Source organism: Spodoptera frugiperda, chromosome 15 (genome assembly GCF_023101765.2).
Source record: "Spodoptera frugiperda isolate SF20-4 chromosome 15, AGI-APGP_CSIRO_Sfru_2.0, whole genome shotgun sequence".
Taxonomy (NCBI): Eukaryota; Metazoa; Arthropoda; class Insecta; order Lepidoptera; family Noctuidae; genus Spodoptera; species Spodoptera frugiperda.
The window spans coordinates 4308830-4328327 of NC_064226.1; the positions used below are offsets into that span (position 1 = coordinate 4308830).

At 32.7% G+C, this 19498-nt stretch overlaps 1 protein-coding gene across 4 annotated transcripts; it reads right to left on the bottom strand.

Annotated features, from left to right (window-relative positions):
• Positions 1 to 608: 608 nt before the first annotated feature.
• LOC118274120 (uncharacterized) lies at positions 609 to 18328 on the bottom strand. 4 transcript variants are annotated; one of them, XM_050699024.1, is made up of 5 exons: positions 18123 to 18328; positions 5155 to 5359; positions 4620 to 4652; positions 4219 to 4348; positions 609 to 1001 (listed from the first exon to the last, which is right to left on the bottom strand). In XM_050699024.1, exons 1-5 carry the CDS (start codon positions 18169 to 18171, stop codon positions 816 to 818), a joined length of 603 nt encoding a protein of 200 aa, XP_050554981.1. In that variant the 5' UTR covers positions 18172 to 18328; the 3' UTR covers positions 609 to 815. The 4 variants fall into 4 exon arrangements, with proteins under 4 accessions (XP_050554981.1, XP_035447395.2, XP_035447401.2 ...); XM_035591502.2 differs by lacking the exon at positions 4620 to 4652 and having other exon boundaries at positions 4219 to 4462; positions 18123 to 18327; XM_035591508.2 differs by lacking the exon at positions 4620 to 4652 and having other exon boundaries at positions 18123 to 18326.
• Between the last annotated feature and the right edge of the window lie 1170 nt (positions 18329 to 19498).

Sequence of the window (19498 nt, forward strand, 5' to 3'; positions counted from 1 at the left end):
GTATCGTATCCGTGTGTAGAAAAAATTGTGATGTTATCTGACTGACCTTGAGACGTTGCTCAGAGGTTGAAAGGTATAAGACGTTCGTAATTGTGCGCACGTTTCCAAGTATTCGCTAATTCAAGCTTAATGTTTGCGTGTGATGTTATTATCCATATCTTTCCGTCATCAATAGGTGTGTTGTCTTCATTATGAAGTGCTACAAAAAGTATTTCGACTATGTAGTTAATTACTGGCTTCTGTCCGCGAGGTGGACGAACTTCTATTGTTAGTACAAAAACTAGATTAGTGCTGATATCATCAAAGTTATGCCGAATGTGTTATTCTAGATTTTAATTACAGTTTGTTTTAGCGCTTTTTCAACTTCCTAAACATTCTCTGAAATAATTAGCTCATGCAGAGACTTGAACTTTGCGAGGTAGCACTTTTTAATCTTATCTAGATGGCGATGACTAAATTATTTTGAAATTGAATGAAGTATACGTATGTGAACCAAAAAATCTCATCAACATGATTGATTCATACTCAAGTATAAAAAATTAAACGACCAAATATTTTTACATCGTTTTTTCATCAATTTTTTCTGACAGTGTAAATGAGGCAACAAGAACCGTATAATCATTTTATTGATACATCTCAATTATAAATAAAATTTCTTAACAGACCAACTAATAGTATTAACAACAGAATTTTTTCGCCTCTACGCTACCAAATATAAGGTTCATAATAGCAGTAGTTTTTTCGTTATCCTTAATTTAGGGTATCATGAGATCTGTTTTAGAATAAGAGGCTATTAGGAAGATCGGTTTATTTTTTTAGTTTTCTACTTTGTAGTGGGTTATTCTTCCGTTGTCGTTGACGACGGTTTCTGCTCCTCTTGAGTTCAAAGTCTTTCCATTAACGTTTGATGAGGAAGAGAATGAGTTGCTGGATACGGAGTAGAATCCATTTCTGCCTTGCTGTGGCACTGTGTCAGCGAAGTGGTTCACGTTGGGGTTGGCCTGCAAAGAGGTTTGTTGATAAGTTCGTGAATGAGTTAACAAAGATCAAACGGTTTTTGGGTGTGTTTTAGCTATTGATAATCCTGTTTGTTTTGTAACACATACACTAGTCTGTAATGCTTTTTGTATGAGTCCTTATTAGGTAAAACACTTATGTCATGTTAATCTTCGAGATTTTCTTTGGACATTGGCAACAGTTTGTTAATAATATTTTTAAGACTTAACCGACGAGCATGCATGAGAAGACTGATTGCTGTTGATGAAGCGAAAGAAGTATGTAAGCAATTGGCGTTCCATTATAGCTAATCATATAACTGATGGAGTTTCTTGCTCGTTCTTCTCCATTTGAAGGGACACTTTGGAACGAGCACCTAGCTTCACTGGCCGACAGACTGACTGACTAATTAAAATAAATACTTTGACTTTGACTTTGAACCGTAGACAAAAGTATTTTTGCAATTATGTTTAATAATATATTTATTTACGTCATTCTACCAAAGAAGTTTACTCAGGTATTTGGTCAGGCTCATTTAGAACCAACTATTATTTCTACAGTTTAGTCACGACTGATAAGGACAACATTAAATAGTTATAATCGATCCATAACTAAATGAAGTCGGTTACAAAACCCAATAACGGTATGACTAACGTAAATGTTAAAATAATGAACATTTCTAAGAACTTGTCTCAACACATTATTGGGCACAAGATGCATACATTCTTCTTCTTTTCTTATACCTCTTTTTTTTGAAGTCATCTAATGTCTTCTCCTGCCTTGAGCGAGGCGAGAGGGAGTGTCAGACACTTATTGACTAAAAACCACTCCGTTCCTACTTCTGCTTTTCGATTCGGAGCAGCTCCGGTTTTCTTATACCTAGTGACATTCACACACACAAACATTCACATCAACAGCCTATCAGTGACAACTGCTGACCAAAGGCTTCTTCTGGCAGAGAAGGCTTGAGCATTAATCACCTCGGTTCCTTAATGCAGGTTGGCGATTTCAAACTTATAATATTTACACTATTTTCATGTCTCTTCCTTATGTTTGAGAGATACTTACTGCATACAATAATATATTTTCTATTTCAAAAGCTAGTCCTCAGAGTTTTTCAAAGTCAAAGTCAAATCATTTATTCCAATTAAACAATAAATAGGTACTTTTAAAACGTCAACAAATTAATAAACAAATAAATAGTCTATTAGCCTGTCCGTCATTTAAGCTAGGTGGATTTAAGGTCCACAGGCCCACATCGTACGCATTTCGTATGACGTCATCGGTACGCATCGCATATAGGCATTGCTGATAATGTGGTGCGCACTATGTGGAGGCAGTTGAGTTGAGTTTAAGCTCCAACTTAGCCTACCACTTCAGAGTTAAAAAAAAGCGTTGTTATTACTAACAATAACATCATCACTGAGATCGTTATTAATCATTTAAACAATGATTATCCTAAGTACATATACATCTCTGTCAAGTTGGCTCACGAAGAAAAGGAAACTCATACAGAAAAAATAGTATAAAAACAGTCAGGATTTCGTCGGCAAGACTTGAAGGTAAGAATCGTGATCTAAGCATTACAGACAGACATTATGATATGTTTAGCTATTTACAATTGAAAATAAAACAAACAACATCACGTGTTTTACACAAAATAAGGGTAAGTAAAGGTTAATTGTGTTGTCTAGATGTTTATTCTAATAGGGAACTGTGATTATGAATTTAGAAAGCCTTTATCGTTTGAGGAGGATTATATAAAATACTAGCAAACCTGGCGAACTCCGTTTCGCCACCATGTCTTTTTTCCTAAATTTTTTTATATGCTGCTATAAACCTCACGGAACCTGAGACCTTTCCAACAAATGCAAAACCGTGGAAATCGGTTCGTGCGTTCTGAAGTTATAGCGTCAGGAAGGAAAACCCGACTTATTTTTATATAATAGATTATAATCTTTCCGAACTTAAGATGAAAACTAACTTAAAACTAAAGAAAGCTACGAATTACGAATTTATAACAATTAAAAAAGAAATTATATTACAAACTATCCTCTATGCTATAATAACCAAGCTTAAACTAAATAATTTAAAAGAAACGACTTAAATCTAATCTAATTAATTTATAAATTAGGCTTACAATTTTATTAAAAAAACTAACTACAGTAACTACTAATAATCGATATCAAACTAAACCTACGTTAAATAGTTTAACCAGAAAACCAGGAAAACCCAACAAATAAACTTATTAATTGACAAATACAACGAAACCAATTTAGAATATACGAAACAGCAGGACCACTACAGACAAATAATCATACGACTGATATTACACTTTTTCTACAATAGTACCGAAGCGCTCGGCCGATACCCAACCAAATGAATGTAACGAAACCATAGCGCGATCTATTTCGATCCCAACGCCATCTATCGAGGATAAAGATAACTTGGATTATTTATTTATACAGTAGAAGCTCTTTATTCGCGGGGTATGCGTTCCGTAAATATGCCGCGAATACAGAAACCGTGAGCTGTATGTCCGGAATAAAATTATTTCTTATTTTTATTTTTTGATTTTTGAAATAAAAATATCTATTCTATCCTATGTCCTTTCTAAGGTTCTAAACTATATCTGTACCAAATTTCAACCAAATCCGTCAAATAGTTGCGGAGATTATTGGTATAAGCATAGAATAGTGTTCGACGTGATTCTTTAATTTGACATAACTTTTTTATTTATGAACCGATTGACATGAAACAAACACTAAATGTAAATTGAAGCATACCAAAATATATTCGTGAAAACCGCATCCAACTCGGATCAGCCGTTTTTGAGATTAGCTCGCACAGACAAACAGACAAACAGACAAAAAAAAAGTTAATTACATTTTTGGGTTCGACAGCGACATAACAATAACCCCTCCCGCAAATTTTTTTATTTTTAATTTCAATGTACAGACAGCACTTTTCTACGATTTTATTATATAGAATATAGATATAGATTTGACTGCACGGTTGGCGCGCTCGCTTAGCAACCGGTTGCCACATAACTTGTACCGGGATCAATTCCTGCACGGAGCGACTTTTTGTGTGAATCCCAAATTGTTGTTTCGGGTCTGGGTGGCATGTGTATGTGAACTTGTATGTTTGTAAACGCACCCACAACAGAAAATCCTAGCGTGGGGCAACGTTTAAAAAACTTACAATAAAAATATAACTTACAGGGTTAGCCGGGAATATTGAGGCGACCTGATGTTGGTACCCAGGGCCGGCAGCCGCGCCGGCGAAGGCGCTGTTGGACCCGAAGTGTGGCATTGGCATGGGCAAGCTCGGAATGTTGGTGAACGCGAACCTGGAGGCAAGGTTTGGGGTGGGATAATAACCAGCCTGGTTCGACGTCAAGTCGAAAGCTTTTCTCGCTGCGTCGAAAGCTAGCCTTTGATTTTCAATATTCCTTTGAAACACCCTGTAATCACAAAATTGTTAATTAATCACACTGAAACGTTAGTAGGTTAAAGCGATGGAAGCGCCAGAGAAGGACAAGCGGGATTAGTGTGAACTACAGTCGGAAAGTTAGGACGATTATAAAGTCACTCCACACGCATGCAGGTGTATCTGTTTACCTTTTCCCACGGGCTCCGCGAAGGAAACCTCCTCTATAAAATACAATTCATTTAATAAGGTTCATATTTACTCATTTGTATCAGGCAAAATATATCTATTAGTATTTAATTGCTTGTAAGCTTGTTACTTATATGTATAATCCAGAACACGGTCAGATTCCTAGTTCATGTATGTATAACAAATTGAATTGTATATTTGATGGCAATACAGACATCAGGCTAAAATTATTGCAGCTATTATTATTGTTCTGAAGCATCTCTGATATTAAAATTACCGAACAAACCTTCATTGAGTAAACCCTATATTTTGTCTGACGATTAAGACTAGATACTAGATACAAACGTATTGGTATCACGTTATCCTAAACTTAACTTCTACATATAAACTACCACATCCACATCACGAACTTGCTCCTGCCTCACTAAAGAAGCCCTCATAATAATAAACATCCTTTGTGCTAAATTCTATATACCCATCACCATTTTACTGTAGACCCGCCACCGGAAGCGAACAGCTTCATCTGATTGGTCTTACTCTTGGAGTAAATTCTCGAGGTTCGCAAAATACGTTGAACCGAAGTCGTCTTCGTTAGGGAACGCGAAATCGGCGAAGTGCTGGGGTATGGGGTCACCTGACGTGGGTATTACCCTGCCGTCCTTCAACCCGTATGTACCTCCGTACCTATGCCCTGATGAGTCCACGTACGCGAATGCTCCTCCTCCCTGCAAATTTGGTTCACCTGTGGACAGAATAATGAGTTTATTTAAATGTTTTTGTTATTATTGATGGTGGAATTAAATCCAATCTATTTATCAATCAGTGGGCTTAAAATAATAGGTAGTAAACGTGTGTAGTAAATTCTCTAAATCTACCTTGGCATTAATAGGAGGTAGGTAGTGTTGTGGTTGAAGATTACAATAGTGTAGAAATTTCATACCCTGGACGCTAGAGCAAAGGAACTACCTCTTTCATAACAATCTCAAACGTAGATAAAAAAATACTCATAATCAATAATTTATATTTACTATTGTAATCTTCAAACACTACACTACCTCCCATTAAAGCCTTGGCAGATACTTTTAAAGCTCCTTATGTATGAAGTAGTAGATTTATAGTGGCTCCTTGCACAAATACGCTCTTAAATCGAGTAACAACGATTTATAGCTGATTGAATTGTATGTATATGATATCTAGATGTATAAAGTAGGTTGGTATTGAAGTAGCTATACATGAGTACATGACCCAATCGTGTGTGGGTAGTAAGTCATTAAGTATAGTGAAAAGACTTCATCAAATATTTAATTTTCGCTGTCCACATATGGATTTAGACGCCTACGATGTTAATTATTATAATTTATATTGACGTCATCATTATTTAGTTCTTGTATGTAGTGAAATTGATTAAATAAATTCTCTCTGTCCATTATATTTTTTTATTTCTTAATTTGAAAGATGTGGAATTAAAACTATGTTATTTGGTTATTAAAATATTAAATTGTTATTCATATACGTTTGCGTGGGATGTTTAAATCTAATCCGTTATAGATGGATTCAAAGATTTTTTATTATTAATTTAGTAGTTATATACTGCTACTGTATTGGGCGCTGGGGTTTAGAAGTCTATTGGGATTAGAAAACATTGTGAATAGGACGAAATAACACGACAATAACGTAACACCTATGGCATATAAAATGCGTTTCCATCCCGCTTAAGAAATGTGAAGCTTAAGGCAAACTTTCTTATGTATAGGATGCCCATAGTCCAGTAACTAGTGAACTGAAGATGATACAGATCACATAGTATACAAAAAATAAAATACACACGTCGAAGGTGCTAATTACACTATCATACATAACACAACAAAAACCAAAAGAAACATTCCACGGAAATCCCCAAAACACAATCAACTAAAAACAAAGCATCAATTTCGATCGCTAATTAGGAATCACGCATAAAATATTCTTTTAAAAAATTAGTACATAAGTCACGTGTTTGACACACGCGATACATACTGATCATCACCTCGTCATCGTCATCGGTAAACGTGTTAGAACATTTAACATCAGTCCCATTAACTTTGTGGTTTGTTTGTAAAAACTCAGGCGCATGAGAGCATCTGACACTACTACTACCTACATCACTAATCGTTGGGAAAACCCCTATAATATAATAGGCTATGTAATTATGATTTTAATTACCACGTCTCTAAGGTATATTTTACGAATAACAAAATACGAGTAACTTCGCACTTTGTAATTATCGTTCGAAGTATCTTTTGTTGTTAATTGAATTGCGAATAGTTATGATTCAATTTTGATGATGAAATGATGTGCAGAAATATACTTTTTGCACGTTGTTTTTTGGTTTAGTTTTTATAATAATACTTAGTGCATTAGAGAAGGATGGGGGTGGCCACTGATTCAGTGGTTTGGTGACTAATAGATGTTGAAAGTTATTTGATTACATTACTTTGCTCTAACAAATTAAATATTTTTATAATAACTATCGTGAGACATACTAAATTAACTACAAAACACGGTTTACTTGCGTAAATATTTGGAGAAAAAGCTTTACCAGTAGTTGAGTAGCGTGACGTCGACGTGTTTGCGCACGCTGCTCATGATAAGGAGTCCTTGTGTGACTCGAAATTAGTATAGCTTTTCTTTCAAATATTTACGTGATCAAAGTGTATTTTGTAGTTTATTCTGAAAAATCTGTTAGTGAAATCTCAAGACTCAAAATGGTATAAACCCACGCATCGCTTTTTATCATTATCCTTTTCTATACTAGCACAGTGTCACAGTGATTAGAAATCTAGGTTTCTATGTTAATCTCGGTAAGCTTAAAGCGTAACTACGTATTGATAAGAATAGGTCCTTGATAAGGATAAGGACTTATAAAATATAATAAACGGTTTATAGGACAAGCACTAAGAAAAGTAAAATAAACTTATGAGAGTATGAATAAAATACATAATTAAAACAAATCTCTAACCTCAAGGTGTGAACGGCAGAACAGCAAATATTAAACTGGAATCAATAATCGACTACAAACCATTGTTAACTAAGTAAATAGAGTTGAAGTTCGCGTGAATATGGATGACGCAATTATTGTTGAAGGAATTGAAAAGAAAGGCGTAGTAAATCGTGGTTAAGTTGGAAAACGCAATGAAAATTGTATAGATAAGGGCACTTTACATGTCTATAAAATTGGTGTAATGGACACGTTTAGAGGTAATAATATAATATGTATTTTTTCATATAAAGTTAAAGTCGAAGCATTTAATCATGAAGCAAACACAAGGAGGAGATGTTATAGCTTCTACAGAGCAAATTCATTAACTAATTCAATTAGTACAATAAATTCCATATATTTATGAAAAAAATAATAATCTAAAAATAGAAGCCGACAATTAGCGGGAGCATGGTCCAAGCTACCAGTGGTTAGCGCTCCAGGCTCCAGAGAGAGAATCCTCCTTACTATGCGTACCGTTTCCAGGAGAACTACCTTCTGTATCAGACCCTTGATTCACCCGCCTAACGCCAGCCTCCTGGATGACGAGGCCAATAAATTCCATTATTATGTTTGTCCTTTCCTTGCATAAGACCACAGGGTCCCGGACTTTTGGAAGGCATACGAGGAGCCGAAGCCAACTCGCAGAGGCCCGTTGAACAATTTTAATCTAAATGTAATGGTATTATTATTTTCTTACTAGGAATCCTGCCATCATTACTAAATCGATCAACTTAATAGATAATGAAGTGTGAATCTCCATTTGTAATATTAATGATGTATTGCATGAGACACAAATGACCATTAACGTGTGGTCATCACTCACTAGAAAAATAATGGAAATTTTATTATATACCTATTTCTTTAGTAATGATGAATCATTTCATGTTTTGTATGACTTCGTTAATTCTTTATTGTTTACTGTGGTTTTATACGAGTAACGTGGTTTCTTACGTGGCCCGGTTATGAATACGTGTACCTACATACATTTCAATTAGTTATGATTTTCCTTATCTTCGATCAATATTAGATTTCTCATAAACTTATATGTACCTACTGCATAATAGATTGCTTTTATTTTCTAGTAGTTTAATCAACACATACTACAATACATTTTGTCCTCGGAAAACAGAGCGTTTACTGTAAAGATTGGATTGAAAAACTTCCCTCTAGAAATTAAAGTTGGTTATTTATTTCTAGAAAATTACCATTATAGTCTGATTGAATATATATTATTACTTATCATCACACCTTTAATCCCCGAAGGGGTAGGCAGATGTGCATGTTGTGGCACGTAATGCCACTGTACACTAGTACTGCACATCTGCAAAAGTGAGTGTACCTACTAAGGTACACTCACTTTTCACAATGTATGTAGTAATATGCTTTAATATTAAGGCTATTATTTCGCAAATAGTTTCAGGGTCAATATGAAAACAATGCGATTTGAATTTACTGCTATTTGCATTGAGTCTGTGTTATAAGTATGACAGGCTAAATCGCGAGCTGAATACAAAATTCCACGTCATTTCAAACTGCATTGTGTAGAGAATTCGTCATGCTTTTGAAGTATGAAAATGTAAGTAGGTATACGTAGGTAATAAGATAACATCCCTTTTTTTTGGACCGCAATATCATTCAATGTCTTCTCCCACCTTGGGCAAGGCGAGAGAGAATGTTAGACTCTTACTGACTAACAAGTAATTCATAAAAAAAATATTCTTTAATGTGTATAGTCATCAAGAATAAGAGTGTTTACCAAAATCAGATTGATCTGTCGTCAGGAAGGGGGAGAATTTCTAATTAAAAAAACAAACAAACAAGTCACTCTTGTTTACAACCGGAGCCCCGGTAACCCATAAGGTTGTTCGCATATCCGTATAAGATCTCCCTTACTATAACGAATATTTACTTCTGGGGCAGGGTATTTAGGAAGTAAATTAATTAATATTTAAGGGTTTATCTATAAGGGTTTATCTTATTCTTACCTTATATACCTTATTCTTACCTTATCTTAGAATTATAAATAAAGATAACTAATAACAATAACGATATTCCTACTCATAGACCGGATTTAAAATTTCAGATTTTAATCCGCATGGACAATAGCACTTGTGACTAGGTAAGTGGTAAGTAGTAATCTCTTGACCTACGAAGCCGGATACGATCTTATTTACCTACATCATTTTATATAACAACCAGAATAACTTATGTGTTTAATTTGTATGCTACCTATTTAGTATCAACTAATAGTTTTTCTTTTTTATTACACTTCTTGGGGGAAAAACGCCTGTTATTATGTATTCGATATCGCTATTGGATATTCGAACTTCATGTTTTATTATTTATTTCTCATTTGGCACAGAGAAAACTATCGTCCATTCTTTTTGACCGTTCAAAGTAATAAAATATCTTTGACATAAAAATGTTATTTGGTCATTAAATTACAATAAACTTTACGAGTTTTTTTTAGTTAAATCCCTTTAGAATCAAGAATTCGCGTTGAATTAAACATTTTACAAGATAATAGTAATATTATGCATACCATAAGTATTACAATAAATTATTTATGTATTTATTTATTGGTCAAATAATAACGTTTCTTTGACCTTCCAAAATCCTGTTTTCTATGGAAAAGTTATCATTTGTGTTATCACACGTGTATAGTAAAATTCACGTGCCAATACATGTTTAACTTATACGATGCATGCAATTTTAGCGTTAAAGTCAGTGCATAAATTAAGTCTATTTTTGTCTACCAACTTTTGGGTTTTATTAACTTGATTATTATTTAGATATTCGGTGTCTAATTCTTAGGCCATTAGTGGCCTGACGGGTTACTATAGCTCCGGCTCGAAGAACACGAGTAGGAACGGGGTGGTTTTTAGTCGGTAAGAGTCTGATACCATCTCGCCTCGCCCAAGACGAGAAAAGACGTTGGATGATTTTCCCTTCTCAAAAAAAGACTTTAGGCGACCTAACTGTAATTTAGGTTTTACGATCACGATAATCTGTTACGTGTAAAGTAATATAATACACTTTATTATTTCCACTGCAGATTTCCACTATGTATTTATATCAGCTATTTTCCAATTTTCACATCTGTGTAGGTACTCATACGTAAATAATCGTTCTTGACCCTCAAATGTACGGGAATGTACCTGATCAATATTTTCTGCTAATTTTAGATATGAACAGCCATTTCTGAGAACATTGTGTACTTAGCATTTAGCAAATAGGTACGTAATGTGAAGAAATCATATCGATTTTTTACTTAGGTGCGGATTTTTCCTTTTACCTATTTGGTTTTCGAAGTCAAGAACACACTTTGATTATTACTATGATGAAGCCCGTTCCATATTTGTTTGGGTAATGCACATATTGGTACATTACATTTAGGCATTTTGTGGTATGTATTTCCCAGAATAGTTTTGAGGTCTGTCAAGAAGATGTAATAGCTAAGCTGTGACACTATGTGACCGATCACTGATATTAAGCTATGTAACTATGCTGTGCTATGAAGATGCAATTGTTAGAAGTAGCCTGTATGCAATCTTTTGGCTAATCCGTTACGGAAAAGTTTGTGGAAACTGAACGTTGGAAATCGCAGAAAATCGGCAACAGGTGGCTCTGGTGGTATACCTTATTTACACACACACGTGTACTTTGTACATAAAAAAAACATATTAATGAGTGTCATAACTAATATCTAAAGAAGATGCAAAAATTATAATGAAAACATTGATTGCTTGTAGCATAAGATATTTATCATAATTAATAGTTATTGTGAAGCATTTATAGAACATAAATATCTTTTTTTACGTTTAATAACTGCAATCCTGACAGTCTTATAATAAATATATATCAGAAAGTAGATTAATCTCTTAGATTAATCGAGAAATTAATTAGTGCTTAGCTTAGAGCTATATTTTGGATTTATTTGCTTAAGCCATTTCCGTATGTGATATTTCAATGAGTATTGAAAAATGGATAACAGTATAGGTGCCTAAATAACTACATATGTATAACTAGCTTCTACCAGTGGTTTTGGTCGCTTTCCCGTGGGATAAAATTAAGCCTATGTGTTATTCCAGATCATAATTTACACCTGTTCCAAATTTTATTCTGATCCCTTCAGCCGTTTTGACGTGATTGAGTAATAAACATACAACACACAAACTTTCCTATTTATATTAATACTAGCGGACCCGACAGACGTTGTCCTGTCTACACGTCTTTAATTTGAAAATTTTAAACTTTTTTTAATAAGCTAAAACATTCTGAACCTTTTTGATGAAAATTGTTCTTCAAATGTTATGACAATATCTAACGTCATTAATATTTGACACTGCGATAGTAGCGCCGTCTGTCGGATCCAATGTAAAACATTCCAAAATCAACAACTACTAATAAATTAAAAACTAATTAAAAATACTTTGTCCAGCGGACAAAATTGTGAATCTAAACCATTCTCAGATCCTCTTGAACACACACAAAAAGTTTCATCAAAATCCGTCTAGTCGTTTAAGAGGAGTTCAGTGACATACACACGTACAGAAGAATTATATATATAAAGATTAGTAAGACAATATTATAGAATGTAGTACGTATGTTTGGCAATTTATAGTGCACATACAATAACTCCACTAGGTTAGATTTGACTGGTTGGCCCCATGCCTGGGTGATCACTCTTTGTGTGATACACAAATTGTTGTTTCTGGTCTGGGTGTCATGTGTATGTGAAAGTATGTTTGTAAACGCACCCACGAAGCAGGAGAAAGTCCTGGTGTGAGGCAAAGTATTTTAAAAAGTTAAAAACTGATAAAGTGTACTTTTGATTCCTGTGTCAAGTGGATAAGCAGTAGAATTCAGAACTGGAGATGGCTTTTAAAGAAACCAAATAAAATAGTTGCAATGGTACTAAATAATAATAGATATCTTACAAGTTTATCACTACTTATACTTTCTTTAAGTTTCACTTGAAGCTAAACATATACCTACTTAAACAGGTAGCAGTTAAGTACTATCATCAAGAAAATTTTCTCGTCTGGTACGTGTGTGTGATCCGGCAAACAGATAATGTTAGCCTTGCCAAGGTGAAAACGTGTTGGGTTAAAAAGTTATATTTTTATCAGGACATGTAAAGAGTAAAATTTCACTGATATAATATTAGGTATTTGAAATGGTAAAAAGTCTAATTAAACTGTTATATTAATTAGGATTCTTTCTTTTATTTACTAAAAGGAGAAATTAAGGTGAATGAAGCCATGTCACTTTTATTTTTTAGTTTAATAATAAACTAAGCTTCAAGTAAATATGAATTGTGTAAAACTCAATCATAAAATAATATTTAAAGTCTAATAAATTCTTGAATATAAAATTGTATTACTAAGCTATAGGTATACCTACGTACGTACATAAACTTTCTTATTTATTTAAGTATAATTTTATGTAAATTTTAAGGTTTTTACGTTTTGTGTCATATCATATTATATTGTTATCAAACGAGTTTAATAAATATAGAGAAGTATTTATAATTGGTTGGCAACATTCTTTTGTTTTGTTAATTATTTAAAACTTGTATTCTTATGTTTTTTTCGTTTTTGTAATATTAAAAGCTTTGTTGGTGGACCAAAGAGATTATAATATGAATATTTAATTTGGTTTTTAAGAAACAGTTGCTAAGTGAATTCTAATGTAATTGCCTAATCCTAAGTCAAAAATAGGGCTTGAAACCCTCTGCAACTTCTAAAGCCTGGTCTTATAATAATCATTATAATTTTAAATACTAATGATAGGTATCTGAATTACCTAGTAATTAATCTATTCCACCTTTCAAAAAGCGTGGGAAAGAATAAAAAAATACAATCATAAAGAATGACTAAATCCTTTGAATTATGAAAGTGTCATGGCCGTCATAAAATATAGAAAAATAAAGAAAGAAATAAAGCTTAATACTTCAAAAAAAGCAATTAAAGAAATAGCACAAAGCCCCAGGCGTTTCCTTAATCGCTTTAGAATTGTTTGAAAATAACTTATCACCTACTAATAGAGAAACGAGCGATGATCTATCTCCTTGTACAAATACTTTTTTTAAAGAAAGTTGAATAAATCTGTCAACGAAATTCTAATTAATGAGCTCATCTTTATTAATTTTTAAATAGTGTTCTTTGTGGGGTTATTTCGCGAAACTTAAAACGCCTTTGGCGGTTTTCGTCTGGCTTTAAGGCATTAAATAAGCTGTTGACAATCATAATTATGGATTTAATATTTATATATTTTTTTTTCGGTAAACGAGCTAACGGATCTCCTGATTTTAAGCCATTGTCGCCCATGGACACCCGAAATATCAGAGGCGTTACAAGTGCATTGCCTGCCTTTTGGGAGTTAGGAAATTTAAGGGTTGTTGGGGAGTCAACAAAATATCCTATTGTTCAATGATTGCTTTTATTTTACCGACTAGTTATAATTATGATCGGTTGAACGTATTTTTTTTTATTTTTAGTTTATGAAATTTATACCTTTAATTTATACTTCATCAGTTATCATGTTACCCTAACCGGGTTTCATGTTGAAACGAATGTTCTTATGTAATATCTATGTACCTCGACCTACACATGGATGCAATAAATGATTTGAGTTTGAGTTCATGATCAAGGTAGTTACAGTTAAGAAGTGTATCAAACCAAAAATGCCATTAAGTTTAACTCTTAACTCGGTGTGACCAAAGAATTTAACCAATGAAATTATCACGGTGCAAAGTCAATAATGGTCAAGAATATATTTTTCATGGTTTTTTTTTATAATTTAATTTGATATGAAGTGTGTGGACGGTTGCTGGGTTATTTAGGTTTTAGCTTGCTGTTAGACGTTGGGAATACACTAGAGGTCTAGATATAATTTTCGATACTTCTGCTGGTATTAGCATGTTTTGTATATGAAGGAAATCAAATGATTATTTAATTTCTCCGTCAATACTTATTATCACATATAACAATATCTGTCAGGTTATATTTATTATTGAATGGCTAAGAATTTCATGCATTACGATTTCATTACGAGCTTAAGTATCAATTTTTTTAGAATTTATCTGACCTGAGAATCTTACTCTATAATAAGGCTTCACTTTCAGTATACTACTTGTGACCAATTAGATAGTGAATAGAAAATCGATAAAAATATCAAGTGCATCGATCGCTTATCACGCAGTTAACTGATAAAAGTTAAAACCTGACATTTCTAAATCCTAGTTTTTATAGAGCGACCTATTTGGAGAACGTAAAGCAGTCGTTTACAACCGGTGATCCGTGGCCCACCCATAGACTACAGAAGGCGAAATTTGGTCTGTAAAATTAGAAAGATGTACAATGCACAATACGTAACAAACAGATACAGAAGACAACATCTAATAGAAATACTACGGTTAAAGTTTAAATAAAATATATGTCACAACTGAAAGGATAGACTGAACTCAATAATTAAAAGGAAGAAAATTTTATGTGGGACTACATGAAAAAAAGTAATAGTAATAGTGGTCCCTAATCAAACAATTGTTTTTAAAAATGGTCCTTAATAAATAAAAGGAATGGAACCCTTGACGTAGAGGCATGGAAAAATAAAATAATCTACAACACAGTTTAACTGGTTTAACCTTCATGGATCAGAATATAAGTAAAAAAACAAAAGAAGTTTAGGATTTAATATTGTTTTCGTACCAAAATATCTTAATATTAATTCTGTAGGTTATTTCTCATCGTTATATTGATAATGATGACATACTAAAAAGCAATCCTTTTAAGTTAATTTAATTGCGTTTAAGTTAATTTGTTTATTTATAAAGTCTTACGTAGATATTTCCAGTGTAAAACCTATACGTAGTGTTTAAGCTTTTTTTAATTAGGGAGAATAATTATCCATTGACTTCTCCCGTCCTGGGTGAGGCGAGTGTTAGACTCTTACTGCATAAAAATCATCCCGTTCCTACTCCTGCTCTTTGAGCTGGAGCCCCGGTGAACAACCCGCTATATAGTCCGCAGCACCGGATTACTATTGAACACAGAACCGAACTCCTTTCTTTATCTGTTCTGTGATATAGAAGCTAACAGATATTTTTTGTCATTGTTGGTTACCCGTTTATTCAAAAGCGTTTAGAATCGTTGATTTATTTATCAGATAAGGAAAAGAAGCTACTGTTCCCGTGCTACGATACAAAAACTGTTTAGTTTCCATAATGAGTTACAATTTAAATTCAAAATGTTCTCATAATAAATATCAACTAGATGTATTTGTATTCACGTTACTTAGCTTTGACTTAAGAAAATTATAAATTGGCTACTTTATGTCACAGTAAAGCTATTGCTGCCAAGTACCGTTGGCAACTAATCTTGTTGTAATTGTACCGAATAAAAAAAAACGTAGGTACATATAAATAAATATATTTATGTGAGACAATATTTTTTTTCTGTGTGAGAAAAATCCATTTGTATGAACGAATGAACGAATTTTTTGACGACAAGTTAATTTACGAGATGTTGTAATTAGTATGGTATTGAAATTTATAGGCCGAAAAGACGATTATATTTATAAGTGACTTTTACGTTTTTTTATTTTTACATACATATCGTCACCTCTGCCTCCAATTAGGGTAGGTAGAGCTCTAATCAAATTTTACTTAACTTTTTTCTTAACATAAACGGACGAAGCCATAGAATTTTCGAATTGTACCCGGTTTTTAGCACTAGGCTCAATTCCTTATACCTAAGTAAGCATCACCTTAAAGGGGCTTCTGCTAACGAGAGTGTCAATTACATGTGAATGGAATAATTTCACACATTTGGTGTTTTGTTTAAAGATCACTTAAATATATAAGTCCAATTTGTATCTTTACTATTAACAACCCATAATTGAATATAAACTACTTGAGAAAATTAGGTGATAACACATTTTTATACAATTATGTCATATGATGTAGTCAACTTATGACCGAACCGATTTAAAAAATCAGAATTGATTCAGGTTGGATTATGACAGAAGCTCGATTTTGTTTGAATTCGGTCGTTAGACAGTTAGGAGATTCGGAGTTGTGGAATAACAGGTTAGTGGGGTTCTGACTCGAGAAGCAGGAGTAGGAACGGAGTGTCTTTTAGTCAGTAAGAGTCACTCCCTCTCGTCTCGAAAAAACAGGACATGCCTAACTCCAAAGTTACGTACCTATATTTTAATGAAGACGTGTGCTGATTGCTTTATTAACATAATTTGTATCACTTACGATTTTATTGAATTAATATTCGATTAACCTAATTAATTCTGAGACTAAACTATCATAGGTTCTTAATCATTAAATGTCTTTAAAATAATATTTTAATTATTATACCAAAATGACACTTTAATTTCGTTCTGCTTTCAAAAACTATAAACAAAAACTTCTACATGTAATTGAATGCAATTACTCACTGAAAAACGTTTATCGTCTTGTATCAGTAACTAGCTTAAATAGGTAGGTAAATGTATTGTTTAAAGTGGTTGTTTTTATGTTATTATAATGATATATATGCTATGCCTTTAATTCAATTCGTCATACATACAATTCATAATAGTAACTGCTTGTTATTTTTTATTGTATTTTAAAATAGCTATTCGATTTATTTTCTATACTATATACATAACCATCGATTAATCGATCTTCGAATCGACGAAAGTTTTACTGAACATTCTTTCGGTTTTTCGATCTTATTAGTAGTATGGAGTCTGGAACTTTGTCTATCATAAGGCAATAATAGGCTCATCCCTATTACATGGGACATAACACATAATGGGTGAAAAGTGGGTATACATTATATAGTAGCATTATGTAAATGTGCAGTTGTGCACCTCTGATAAATAATAAAATTATGATAAAATAACTTTTTGTTGTTATTTTCAAGTTCTATAATTTTTTTGTCACTATTCGCTTAAGATAACTATTTCAAATAAACATACAAGTTTTCTATATACGTTGTTGACGTAATACATACATACACACGGACTTGATGCAATATTTACTATGCATGAATGTTATGGCTAGCCGTAGGTGTAGCACAATACATATTGTACTATTATATTTGTACAAATGGCTATCTGGTGATATATTGTATGTCAAGTATGGTCACGAGAAGACTACACATGCTTAAGAGCCAAAAAGTATTTTTGAATGAACATGTATAAACATTTGTTACTTCTTTTTTCTAATGTGTGTATATTGTGTTAGTAAACAGGATACAGGAAGATGTTCCATTAGACATTTCATTCATAAAAATATTTGTATGACAAACACGTCTTTAAAATTACAATTTAATGTTCCCAACTTGCATAAAAACCTGTACAGTCGTTAACTAATGGTAAACTTATAGTTTTATAAATACATTTTAATTATAACCAAGCTAACGAGTGGCATCTTCCACAATTATTTAAAAAAATATATATTAAAATTATATGTAAAAAAATAACTTACCGTAACTCCAAGCTAGGGGCAGCATCACTAGGAATATAATCTTGATCATTTTGACACGTTCACTGTCGTTACTTATATCGATAAATGGGAACAGGTAACACCTCTAATAGGGCACAATTAGAGTATCGATAAACACGAGTATGTCGGTCGGATGGCCAATGTGTTGTGACGGCTACACTCGGAACCGCGCATTATTAAATGTATTCCGCTGCGCTTATCACATCACTAGCGATTTAAAAAAATACAGACTCGCCTTATTTATATTATTATATGTTTCATTCAATTTTTACGGTCTAAATTAAAATTGTATATGTGAAACTGACGCGTGTAGTGTTAGCGGTAGCAACTCTTATGATTTATTATATTTCTTTTTTCATGAATATAATCAATTTACTAGATTTAATTTTTTTTAAACTTTGTTCTAGTTAAATATTAGATACACTTTTTAAATTTTTCAACACTTATCGTTTAATAATAAATTAACGCGTATATATAGTATATAGATAACTTATATCGTAAATTAATGTATACAGTATAAACATAAAACATATATTATCTCCTAAACATGTCATAAGGTTGAAAATCGATATAAATATTTATAATTTTATCGGTTTATTGTAAAAAGTTAGGTATGTAATAAAACATAGCTTATTATAATAATGATATTCCCTTGTGATGAGTTTAATAGGGCCAGCATCTGCGATGACTCATAAACTGGTTTACAAGACATAAAAATAAGCGAGGCTTGACAAAAGGAATGAAATAAATACTTTAATATACAGTTAATTTTATCTAGAGGTGTGCCTATGCCCTTGGAAATAACTAAGTAATTTGCACACGTTAATATATTTCATCGACGTAGAACGAAATTGCTATTCATTCATTAAATTAGATCCTCTTTGAGCTATGTATTCATTATTTAAATGAATTTTTCTTTTACTTTCGTAAATTACGTTATTATTTTTGGTTAGTAATCAAGAGTATGGAAATGATAGTTTAGAACCTATTATTATTTGAGGTTTTGTAGAAATAATACCTAATATAAGTCTAGGTCATTGGTTTAGAGGTCACGAACAAATTGGATGTGTGGCAGTAGGTAATAGGCTACCTACTTATCCAAAAGGGGCGAAGTATAATATGAAGAATGTCTAAACTCTAACCACATGCAAAAGTGCGCAATTAAAAAAAAATTGACGAAGCGATAGAGATAGTGAAAGAGATAGCTCTTTCATAACAAACGTAGATATTTTTCTTTGCAAAAACTTTTAATCAATTATTTATATTTACTATTGTAATGTTCAAATTAAAGTCGTGGGAGATACTTTTAAAACACCTTTTATAATTTTATATATTTCAAATTTCGTTTTAGTTAGACC